The 13,312-nt window shown below is 46.7% G+C and overlaps 1 protein-coding gene across 1 annotated transcript; it reads left to right on the plus strand.

Annotated features, from left to right (window-relative positions):
* Positions 1-614: 614 nt before the first annotated feature.
* On the plus strand, positions 615-12,914 carry LOC130320255 (beta-enolase-like; the record flags this gene model as incomplete). The annotated part of the gene is made up of 6 exons (XM_056553016.1): positions 615-639; positions 2,160-2,250; positions 2,337-2,432; positions 10,573-10,631; positions 12,635-12,704; positions 12,781-12,914. Coding segments are annotated over exons 2-6 (444 nt in total), but the record flags the coding sequence as incomplete, so codon positions are not given.
* Positions 12,915-13,312: the final 398 nt, after the last annotated feature.

The following is a 13,312-nucleotide window of genomic DNA, read 5'->3' on the forward strand; positions in this document are numbered from 1 at the left end:
ATGATATGCACGTGCAGGAGACTGATGACATAGTGCGGTAATGATATGCACGTGCAGGAGACTGATGACATAGTGCGGTAATGACATGCACGTGCAGGAGACTGTTCATATAGTGCGGTAATGACATGCACGTGCAGGAGACTGTTCATATAGTGCGGTAATGATATGCACGTGCAGGAGGCTGTACGCATAGCAAAGTAATCATCACATAATAAAGCAAGCCATAAGTAAACATATACATGCGCAGCAAGCCGTTCACCTAGTGCGGTAATGATATGCCTGTGTAGGAGGCTGTTCGCATACAAAGTATCCATATACATGCGCAGCAAGCCGAAGTAAATATATGTGGCCGAAAACCGTATAATGCGACCGGCGAATGCCGACATGTAATACGAAAAACCTGGGGCCGGGCTGACCAAGGGTTTCCCTGAACTCCGGCTCACCTCCGGAGTCCGGGAACCGCCGGCGTTACCCCCGGTCAGCCACGGCCACTTACCCCCACCATGCCGGCTGAAGCGAGGTTCCTGTCAGCTGACTCGTGCAGTCAGCTGACCGGTGGGAACGTGACTCCACTTCCTGCCGACGTCACGTGACACCCTCAAGCGAAGAACCCACGGCGTCAATGAAGGGGGGAGAGCCGTGAGTTTTATAGTCATCCCGCTCCTCCCACAATTACAGGCCAGCTGCGCAGGCCTTTCCATATATAGTCATGTGATCATTATCAGTGTATATCAGTATTATTAGTCATGTGATCATTATCAGTGTATATCAGTATTATTATATAGTCATGTGATCATTATCAGTGTATATCAGTATTATTATATAGTCATGTGATCATTATCAGTATATATCAGTATTATTATATAGTCATGTGATCATTATCAGTATATATCAGTATTATACAGTCATGTGATCATTATCAGTGTATATCAGTATTATTATATAGTCATGTGATCATTATTATTAGTGTATATCAGTATTATTATATAGTTATGTGATCATTATCAGTATATATCATTATTATATAGTCATATGATCATCATCAGTGTATATCGGTATTATTATACAGTCATGTGATCATCATCAGTGTATATCAGTATTATTATACAGTCATGTGATCATTATCAGTGTATATCAGTATTATTATATAGTCATGTGATCATCATCAGTGTATATCAGTATTATTATACAGTCATGTGATCATTATCAGTGTATATCAGTATTATTATATAGTCATGTGATCATTATCAGTGTATATCAGTATTATATAATCATGTGATCATCATCAGTGTATATCAGTATTATTATACAGTCATGTGATCATTATCAGAGTATATCAGTATTATTATATAGTCATGTGATCATCATCAGTGTATATCAGTATTATATAGTCATGTGATCGTTATCAGAGTATATCAGAATTATTATATTGCCATGTGATCATTATCAGAGTATATCAGTATTATTATATAGTCATGTGATCATCATCAGTGTATATCAGTATTATTATATAGTCATGTGATCACCATCAGTGTATATCAGTATTACATATAGTCATGTGATCATCATCAGTGTATATCAGTATTATATATAGTCATGTGATCATCATCAGTGTATATCAGTATTATATATAGTCATGTGATCATCATCAGTGTATATCAGTATTATATATAGTCATGTGATCATCATCAGTGTATATCAGTATTATTATATAGTCATGTGATCATCATCAGTGTATATCAGTATTATATATAGTCATGTGATCATCATCAGTGTATATCAGTATTATATATAGTCATGTGATCATCATCAGTGTATATCAGTATTATTATACAGTCATGTGATCATCATCAGTGTATATCAGTATTATATATAGTCATGTGATCATTATCAGTGTATATCAGTATTATTATATAATCATGTGATCATCATCAGTGTATATCAGTATTATTATATAGTCATGTGATCATTATCAGTGTATATCAGTATTATATATAGTCATGTGATCATCATCAGTGTATATCAGTATTATTATATAGTCATGTGATCATTATCAGTGTATATCAGTATTATATATAGTCATGTGATCATCATCAGTGTATATCAGTATTATTATACAGTCATGTGATCATTATCCCATTATCTCTGCTCGTTGCCAGGGCGACATGTCTATACAGAAGATCCACGCTCGGGAGATCCTGGACTCCAGGGGGAACCCTACTGTAGAGGTCGACCTGTACACCGGGAAAGGTAAAGGAAAGAACGACCACTCTGAGAGACAAAATAGGGGTCATAGGGGTCTGTTGGTGTCTTACGTTGTGTCCTCACTATTACAGGTCTCTTTCGGGCCGCCGTCCCCAGCGGAGCCTCCACAGGAATCTATGAAGCTCTGGAGCTGAGGGATGGGGACAAATCTCGCTATCTGGGCAAAGGTAAGACATCCGAAAATCCACAGTAAGTGAAGGGAATAACATAAAATATAAACCTATATACAGTGTATATATATATATATATATATATATATATATATATATATATATACCGCTCAAATAAATAAAGGGAACACGTAAACACCACAATGTAACTCCAAGTCACTGACACTTGTGTGAAATCCCACTGTCCACTCAGGAAGAACACTGATTGACAATCAATGGAACATGGAACAGACAACACGTGGAAATTATATGCAATTAGCAATACACCCCCAATAAAGGAGTGGTTCTGCAGGTGGTGACCACAGACCACTTCTCAGTTCCTATGATTCCTGGCTGATGTTTTGGTCACTTTTGAATGCTGACGGTGCCTTCACTCTAGTGGTAGCATGAAACAGAGTCTACAACCCTCACATGTGGCTCAGGTAGTGCAGCTCATCCAGGATGGCACATCAATGCGAGCTGTGGCAAGAAGGTTTGCTGTGTCTGAGCATGAAGGCACTACCAGATCACAGGCCAGTACCTCAGGAGACGTGGAGGAGGCCATAGGAGGGCAACAACCCAGCAGCAGGACCGCTACCTCCGCCTTTGTGTAAGGAGCAGCAGGAGGAGCACTGTCAGAGCCCTGCAAAATGACCTCCAGCAGGCCACAAATGTGCATGTGTCCACTCAAACGGTCAAAAACAGCCTCCATGAGGGTGGTATGAGGGCCCGACGTCCACAGGTGGGGGTTGTGCTTACAACCCAACACCGTGCAGGACGTTTGGCATTTGCAGAGAACACCAAGACTGGCAAATTCACCACTGGTGCCCAGTGCTCTTCACAGATGAAAGCAGGTTCACACTGAGCACATGTGACAGACATGACAGAGTCTGGAGATGCCGTGGAGAACGTTCTGCTGCCTGCAACATCCTCCAGCATGGCGGTGGGTCAGTAATGGTGTGGGATGGCATTTCTTTGGGGGGCTGCACAGCCCTCCATGTGCTTGCCAGAGGTAGCCTGACTGCCATTAGGTACCGAGATGAGATCCTCAGACCCCTTGTGAGACCATATGCTGGTGCGGTTGGGTTCCTCCTAATACAAGACAATGCTAGACCTCATGTGGCTGGAGTGTGTCAGCAGTTCCTACAAGAGGAAGGCATTGATGCTATGGACTGGCCGCCCGTTCCCCTGAATCCGATTGAGCCCATCTGGGACGTCTTGCTCCCTCCACCACAGACTGTCCAGGAGTTGGCGGATGCTTTAGTCCAGGTCTGGGAGGACATCCCTCAGGAGACCATCCTTCACCTCATCAGGAGAATGCCCAGGCGGGGAGGTCATATGGGCACGTGGAGGCCACACACACCACTGAGCCTCATTGGGACTTGTGTTAAGGACATTACATAAGGTTGGATCAGCCTGTAGTGGGGTTTTACACTGTGATTTTGAGTGTGACTCCATATCCAGACCTCCATGGGTTGATACATTTGATTTCCATTGATAATTTTTGTGGGATTCTGTTGTCAGCGCATTCAACTGTGTTAAGACGAAAGTATTTTATATACGATTAGTTCATTCATTCAGATCTAGGATGTGTTATCTTAGTGTTCCCTTTATTTTTTTGGACAGTGTATATACAGTGGGGCAAAAAATGTATATAGTCAGCCACCAATTGTGCAAGTTTTCCCACTTAAAAAGATGAGAGGCTGTAATTATCATCATAGGTTATAACCTCAACTATGAGAGACAGAATGAGAAAAAAATAATCCATAAAATCCCATTGTCTGATTTTCAAAGAATTTATTTGCAAATTATAGTGGAAAATAAGTATTTGGTCACATATAAAAAAGCAAGATTTCTGCCTCTCTCAGACCTGTAACTTCTTCTTTAAGAGTCTCCTCTGTCGTCCACTCGTTACCTGTATTAATGGCTCCTGTTTGAACTTGTTATCAGTATAAAAGACACCTGTCCACAACCTCAAACAGTCACACTCCAAACTCCACTATGGCCAAGACAAAAGAGCTGTCGAAGGACGCCAGAAACAAAACTGTAGACCTGCACCAGGTTGGGAAGACTGAATCTGCAATAGGCAAGCAGCTTGGTGTGAAGAAATCCACTGTGGGAGCAATTATTGGAAAATGGAAGACATACAAGACCACTGATAATCTCCCTCGATCTGGGGCTCCACGCAAGATCTCACCCCGTGGTGTCAAAATGATCACAAGAACGGTGAGCAAAAATCCCAGAACCACATGGGGGGACCTAGTGAATGACCTGCAGAGAGCTGAGATCAAAGTAACAAAGGTTACCATTAGTAACACACTACACCGCCAGGAACTCAAATCATGCAGTGCCAGACGTGTCCCCCTGCTTAAGCCAGTACATGTCTGGGCCAGTCTGAAGTTTGCTAGAGAGAATTTGGATGATCCAGAAGAGTATTGGAAGAATGTCATATGGTCAGATGAAACCAAAGTAGAATGTTTTGGTAAAAACTCAATGCGCCGTATTTGGAGGATAAAGAATGCTAAGTTGCATCCAAAGAACACCATACCTACTGTGAAGCATGGGGGTGGAAACATCATGCTTTGGGGCTGTTTTTCAGCAAAGGGACCAGGATGACTGATCCATGTAAAGGGAAGAATGAATGGGGCCATTTATTGTAAGATTTTGAGTGAAAACCTCCTTCCATCAGCAAGGGCATTGAAGATGATATGTGGCTGGGTCTTTCAGCATGACAACGATCCCAAACACACTGCTCTGGCAACGAAGGAGTGGCTTCGTAAGAAGCATTTCAAGGTCCTGGAGTGGCCTAGCCAGTCTCCAGATCTCAACCCCATAGAAAACCTTTGGAGGGAGTTGAAAGTCTATGTTGCCCAGCGACAGCCCCAAAACATCACTGCTCTAGAGGAGATCTGCATGGAGGAATGGGCCAAAATACCAGCAACAGTGTGTGAAAACCTTGTGAAGACTTACAGAAAACGTTTGACGTCTGTCATTGCCAACAAAGGTTATATATATTGAGAACTTTTGTTATTGACCAAATACTTATTTTCCACCATAATTTGTAAATAAATTCTTTAAAAATCAGTTAAAAACAATGTGATTTTATGGATTTTTTTTTATCTCATTCTGTCTCTCATAGTTGAGGTTATAACCTATGATGAAAATTACAGCCTCTCATCTTTAGAAGGGGGAGACCTTGCACAATTGGTGGCTGACTAAATACTTTTTTGTCCCACTGTGTGTATATATATATATATATATATATATATATATATATGCAGTGGGGATCAAAAGTTTGGGCACCCCAGGTAAAAATGTGTATTAATGTGCATAAAGAAGCCAAGGAAAGATGGAAAAATCTCCAAAAGGCATCAAATTACAGATTAGACATTCTTATAATATGTCAACACAAGTTAGATTTTAACACTTTCAAAATAACAGAAAACAAAAAAATGGCATCTGCAAAAGTTTGTGCACCCTGCAGAGTTAATATCTTGTACTGCCCCCTTTGGCGAGTATCACAGCCTGTAAACACTTTTTGTAGCCAGCCAAGAGTCTTTCAATTCTTGTTTGAGGTATCTTTGCCCATTCTTCCTTACAAAAGTCTTCCAGTTCTTTGAGATTTCTGGCCTGTCTGTCACGCACTGCTCTTTTAAGGTCTATCCATAGATTTTCAATTATGTTGAGGTCAGGAGATTGTGAAGGCCATGGCAAAACCTTCAGTTTACGCCTCTTGATGTAATCCCCCGTGGATTTCGAGGTGTGTTTAGGATCATTATCCATTTGTAGAAGCCATCCTCTCTTTAACTTCAGCTTTTTCACAGATGGCATCAAGTTAGCATCCAAAATTTGCTGAAATTTTATTGAATCAATTTTTCCTTCTACTCGTGAGATGTTCCCTGTGCCACTGGCTGCAATACAACCCCAAAGCATGATTGATCCACCCCCATGCTTAACAGTTGGACAGAGGTTCTTTTCATTAAATTCTGTTCCCCTTCTTCTCCAAACGTACCTTTGCTCATTCCGGCCAAAAAGTTCAATTTTAACCTCATCGGTCCACAGAACTTGTTTCCAAAATGCATCAGGCTTGTCTATATGTTCATTTGCAGAGTTCAAACGCTGATTTTTGTGGTGAAGACGTAGAAGAGGTTTTCTTCTGATGACTCTTCCATGAAGACCATATTTGTACAAGGATATTTTTATAGTGGAATTGTAAACCACAACTCCAGTGTCTGCCAGATCTTTCAGGAGGGATTGTGCAGTCAAATGTGGGTTTTAGATTGATAATCTCACAATCCTGCAAACTGTTCTGTCTGATATTTTTCTTGGTCTTCCAGATCTTGCTTTAACTTCCACTGTTCCTGATGACTGCTATTTCTTAATTACATTCCGAACAGAGGATATTGACATCTGATAATGTTTTGCTGTCTTCTTATAGCCTTCTCCAGCTTTGTGAGCGTCAACTATTTCCAGTTTCAGACTTCTAGACAACTGCTTAGAAGAACCCATGGTGCTGATTGTTGGGGCAAGGTCAGATGAGTCTGGGCATTTAAAACCTTTGAGATTGACATCACCTGTGTCACGATGCCGGCTGGCAGGAGGTGGATCCTCTGTGCCAGAGAGGGATTGGCGTGGACCGTGCTAGTGGACCGGTTCTAAGTCACTACTGGTGTTCACCAGAGCCCGCCGCAAAGCGGGATGGTCTTGCTGCGGCGGTAGTGACCAGGTCGTATCCACTAGCAACGGCTCAACCTCTCTGACTGCTGAAGATAGGCGCGGTACAAGGGAGTAGACAAAAGCAAGGTCGGACGTAGCAGAAGGTCGGGGCAGGCAGCAAGAATCGTAGTCAATAAGGGAATAGCAGGAGGTCAAGTACACAGTATGGACAAACACAGTAACGCTTTCACTAGGCTCTAAGGCAACAAGATCCGGCAGGGGAGTGCAGGGGCAGTGATCAGATATAGTCTGGGAGCAGGTGGAAGCCAATTAAGCTAATTGGGCCAGGCACCAATCATTGGTGCACTGGCCCTTTAAGTCTCAGGGAGCTGGCGCGCGCGCGCCCTAGAGAGCGGAGCCGCGCGTGCCAGCACATGACAGCAGGGGACCGGGACGGGTAAGTGACCTGGGATGCGATTCGCGAGCGGGCGCGTCCCGCTGTGCGAATCGCATCCCCGACGGCCATGACAGTGCAGCGCTCCCGGTCAGCGGGACCGACCGGGGCGCTGCGGAGAGAGAGACGCCGTAAGCGCTCCGGGGAGGAGCGGGGACCCGGAGCGCTAGGCGTAACAGTACCCCCCCCCCTTAGGTCTCCCCTTCTCTTTGTCCGGTAACTGCCTCCCCTGGGATGAGGACACCGGGAAAGAATGGAGGGTTTCCTCAACGGCAGGCAGTACAGCAGGAGTGGGAATGGGGAGGGAGGGCAGAGGGCGAGGCCTGGCACGGGGCAGTGTGACACCAGGACGGGGGCCATGAGGAGGCACCGAGGCTTGCCTGACTGGACTGGGAGGGGGGGAGAGGCACTTCTTATGGCAGGCAGAGTCCATAAAGACCTTAGGGAGACCGGTTACAGGGGGAACCACAGGGTCACGGCAGGGAGTACTGGGAACCGGTTTAAGGCAGTCCTTGAAACAAGAGGTACCCCAGCTCTTGATCTCCCCTGTGGACCAATCCAGGGTTGGGGAATGGTGTTGAAGCCAGGGTAGTCCAAGGAGAATTTCGGAAGTGCAATTGGAGAGGACCAAAAACTCAATTTTTTCGTGATGAGGTCCGATGCACATTAGGAGGGGCTCCGTGCGGTAACGCACGGTGCAATCCAACCTGACTCCGTTGACCGCGGAAATGTAGAGTGGCTTGACGAGACGGGTCACCGGGATGCGGAACTTATTCACCAAGGAATCCAGAATAAAATTCCCAGAGGCACCGGAGTCCAAGCAGGCCACGGCTGAGAGGGAGGAGTTGGCTGAAGGAGAAATCCGTACGGGCACCGTGAGACGTGGAGAAGCCGACTTAGCATCAAGAGACGCCACACCCACGAGAGCTGGGTGCGAGCGTGCGTTTCCCAGACGTGGAGGACGGATAGGGCAATCCACCAAGAAATGTTCGGTACTGGCACAGTACAGACAAAGATTTTCTTCCCTACGGCGATTCCTCTCTTCCTGGGTCAGGCGAGACCGATCCACTTGCATGGCCTCCTCGGCGGGAGGCCTAGGCGTAGATTGCAACGGAGACTGTGGGAGAGGTGCCCAGAGATCTAAGTCTTTTTCCTGGCGGAGCTCTTGATGTCTCTCAGAAAAACGCATGTCAATGCGAGTGGCTAGATGAATGAGTTCATGCAGGTTAGCAGGAATTTCTCGTGCGGCCAGAACATCTTTAATGTTGCTGGATAGGCCTTTTTTAAAGGTCGCGCAGAGGGCCTCATTATTCCAGGATAGTTCAGAAGCAAGAGTACGGAATTGTATGGCGTACTCGCCAACGGAAGAATTACCCTGGACCAGGTTCAGCAGGGCAGTCTCAGCAGAAGAGGCTCGGGCAGGTTCCTCAAAGACACTTCGAATTTCCGAGAAGAAGGAGTGTACAGAGGCAGTGACAGGGTCATTGCGGTCCCAGAGCGGTGTGGCCCAAGACAGAGCTTTCCCAGACAGAAGGCTGACTACGAAAGCCACCTTAGACCTTTCAGTAGGAAACTGGTCCGACATCATCTCCAAGTGCAGGGAACATTGTGAAAGAAAGCCACGGCAAAACTTAGAGTCCCCATCAAATTTGTCCGGCAGGGACAAGCGGAGGCTAGGAGTGGCCACTCGCTGCGGAAGAGGTGCAGGAGCTGGCGGAGGAGATGGTTGTTGCTGCTGTAGCTGAGACTGAAATTGCTGTAGCTGTGACTGAAGCTGCTGTAGCTGCGACTGGAGTTGCTGTGTCATGGTGGTCAAGTACGACAGCTGGTGATCTTGTTGGGCGATCTGTCGGGCTTGCTGGGCGACCAGTGTAGTGAGGTCGGCGACAACTGGCAGAGGAACTTCAGCGGGATCCATGGCCGGATCTACTGTCACGATGCCGGCTGGCAGGAGGTGGATCCTCTGTGCCAGAGAGGGATTGGCGTGGACCGTGCTAGTGGACCGGTTCTAAGTCACTACTGGTGTTCACCAGAGCCCGCCGCAAAGTGGGATGGTCTTGCTGCGGCGGTAGTGACCAGGTCGTATCCACTAGCAACGGCTCAACCTCTCTGACTGCTGAAGATAGGCGCGGTACAAGGGAGTAGACAAAAGCAAGGTCGGACGTAGCAGAAGGTCGGGGCAGGCAGCAAGAATCGTAGTCAATAAGGGAATAGCAGGAGGTCAAGTACACAGTATGGACAAACACAGTAACGCTTTCACTAGGCTCTAAGGCAACAAGATCCGGCAGGGGAGTGCAGGGGCAGTGATCAGATATAGTCTGGGACCAGGTGGAAGCCAATTAAGCTAATTGGGCCAGGCACCAATCATTGGTGCACTGGCCCTTTAAGTCTCAGGGAGCTGGCGCGCGCGCGCCCTAGAGAGCGGAGCCGCGCGTGCCAGCACATGACAGCAGGGGACCGGGACGGGTAAGTGACCTGGGATGCGATTCGCGAGCGGGCGCGTCCCGCTGTGCGAATCGCATCCCCGACGGCCATGACAGTGCAGCGCTCCCGGTCAGCGGGACCGACCGGGGCGCTGCGGAGAGAGAGACGCCGTAAGCGCTCCGGGGAGGAGCGGGGACCCGGAGCGCTAGGCGTAACAACCTGGTCTTCCCAGATGATGATTGAGAACAATCCATGACACTGACAGGTCTCAGCTTTGCAAAGGGGGCAGTGCATGCTATAAATTCTGCAGGGTGCCCAAACTTTTGCAGACGCCATTTTTTGTTTTCTGTTATTATGAAAGTGTAAATGATGGAAATAAAATGTAACTTTTCTTGACATATTGTAAGAATGTCTAATCTGTAATTTGATTCCTTTTGGAGATTTTTCCATCTTTCCTTGGCTTCTTTATGCACATTAATACAAATTTTTACCTGGGGTGCCCAAACTTTTGATCAACACTGCATATATCCTAAGATGATAGTAAAAGGGAAATAATATATGGGTAGAGTAGGAGGACTTTGAAAAAAAAAAAAAAAAAAAACAATGTTCTACCACTCCCCACAGGTGTCCAGAAGGCTGTGGAGCACATCAACAAGACCATCGTCCCCGCCCTACTGGAGAAGGTATGGAGTTCTGGTGGTCAGGGGTCTGATGGTCAGGAGTGTGATGGTCAGGAGGAGTGTGGTGGTGAGGGGTCTGCTGGTCAGGTATTTGATGGTCAGGGGTCTGCTGGTCAGGTATTTGATGGTCAGGGGTCTGCTGGTCAGGTATTTGATGGTCAGGGGTCTGATGGTCAGGTATTTGATGGTCAGGGGTCTGATGGTCAGGTATTTGATGGTCAGGGGTCTGATGGTAAGGAATTTGATGGTCAGGTATTTCATGGTCAGGGGTCTGATGGTCAGGGGTCTGATGGTCAGGGGTCTGATGGTCAGGTATTTGATGGTCAGGTGTCTGATGGTCAGGTGTCTGATGGTCAGGTATTTGATGGTCAGGTGTCTGATGGTCAGGTGTCTGATGGTCAGGTGTCTGATGGTCAGGTATTTGATGGTCAGGTGTCTGATGGTCAGGTGTCTGATGGTCAGGTATTTGATGGTCAGGTATTTGATGGTCAGGTGTCTGATGGTCAGGTATTTGATGGTCAGGTATTTGATGGTCAGGTGTCTGATGGTCAGGTATTTGATGGTCAGGTGTCTGATGGTCAGGTGTCTGATGGTCAGGTATTTGATGGTCAGGTGTCTGATGGTCAGGTATTTGATGGTCAGGTATTTGATGGTCAGGTGTCTGATGGTCAGGTATTTGATGGTCAGGTATTTGATGGTCAGGGGTCTGATGGTCAGGTATTTGATGGTCAGGTATTTGATGGTCAGGTATTTGATGGTCATGTGTCTGATGGTCAGGTATTTGATGGTCAGGTATTTGATGGTCAGGTATTTGATGGTCAGGTACTTAATGGTCAGGTGTCTGATGGTCAGGTATTTCATGGTCAGGTGTCTGATGGTCAGGTATTTCATGGTCAGGTATTTCATGGTCAGGGCTCTGATGGTCAGGTATTTGATGGTCAGGGGTCTGCTGGTCAGGTATTTGATGGTCAGGTGTCAGATGGTCAGGTATTTGATGGTCAGGCGTCTGATGGTCAGGTATTTGATGGTCAGGTATTTGATGGTCAGGTATTTGATGGTCAGGTGTCTGATGGTCAGGGGTCTGATGGTCAGGTGTCTGCTGGTCAGGTATTTGATGGTCAGGGGTCTGATGGTCAGGTATTTGATGGTCAGGCGTCTGATGGTCAGGTATTTGATGGTCAGGTGTCTGATGGTCAGGTATTTGATGGTCAGGGGTCTGATGGTCAGGTGTCTGATGGTCAGGTGTCTGATGGTCAGGTATTTGATGGTCAGGCGTCTGATGGTCAGGTATTTGATGGTCAGGTATTTGATGGTCAGGGGTCTGATGGTCAGGTATTTGATGGTCAGGTATTTGATGGTCAGGTATTTGATGGTCAGGTGTCTGGTGGTCAGGTATTTGATGGTCAGGGGTCTGATGGTCAGGGGTCTGATGGTCAGGTATTTGATGGTCAGGGGTCTGATGGTCCGGTGTCTGATGGTCAGGTGTCTGATGGTCAGGGGTCTGATGGTCAGGGGTCTGATGGTCAGGTATTTGATGGTCAGGGGTCTGATGGTCAGGTATTTGATGGTCAGGGGTCTGATGGTCAGGGGTCTGATGGTAAGGAATTTGATGGTACAGATAAACACTGATCCTTCCATAAGTCCATCACATTTCCTTTTCCTGACCATTCATCCACCTTTCCCTGCTTATAAGATTATCCTCTACGTAAATCTTAGACCAATCGCGAGGTGTTTCCCCATAAGTAGTCATACGTGAACACCCCAATAATCCAGTCATAAGTCTGTCCATCCAAACACTGATCTTCCTGTTCATATCCATCAGCCACAAATGCTTTCAAAATCCCTTATCTGAGCCACCAGTAGAAAGCACCATCAAATATGGACAGATGATCCCAACCATGAACCTGTCCACCATCCATCACCCTATTTACCCATCACCACCTGAGAACGTGTTAGACACCAGGTGAACGGGCGACATCACTTATCTATGGATTCTGTCCCCGCAGAAACTCAGCGTTGTGGATCAGGAGAAGATCGATAAACTGATGCTTGAACTTGATGGGACCGAGAACAAATGTGAGTCTGAAACCGAAGAGAAGACACGAGAGATGAGTCCACGGGAGGAGATGTCTCATCTTCTCTTCTTTTTCAGCTAAGTTTGGTGCTAATGCCATTCTGGGGGTGTCCCTGGCCGTGTGCAAGGCCGGTGCAGCCGAGAAAGGTGTCCCCCTGTACAGACACATTGCTGACCTAGCAGGAAATCCTGAAATCATTCTGCCGGTCCCTGTAAGTACCACATACTGTTCTCTATCACTGCCCCCCCCCCCTCCCATCTCCTCATTCTCTCTCACTGCCCCCCCATCTCCTCATTCTCTATCACTGCCCCCCCCCTCCCATCTCCTCATTCTCTCTCACTGCCCCCCCATCTCCTCATTCTCTATCACTGCCCCACCATTTCCTCATTCTCTATCACTGCCCCCCCTCCCATCTCCTCATTCTCTATCACTGCCCCCTCCATCTCCTCATTCTCTATCACTGCCCCCCCTCCCATCTCCTCATTCTCTATCACTGCCCCCCCCCTCCCATCTCCTCATTCTCTATCACTGCCCCCCCTCCCATCTCCTCATTCTCTCTCACTGCCCCCCCCATCTCCTCATTCTCTATCACTGCCCCCCCATTTCCTC

Source organism: Hyla sarda, unplaced genomic scaffold (assembly GCF_029499605.1).
Source record: "Hyla sarda isolate aHylSar1 unplaced genomic scaffold, aHylSar1.hap1 scaffold_2190, whole genome shotgun sequence".
Taxonomy (NCBI): Eukaryota; Metazoa; Chordata; class Amphibia; order Anura; family Hylidae; genus Hyla; species Hyla sarda.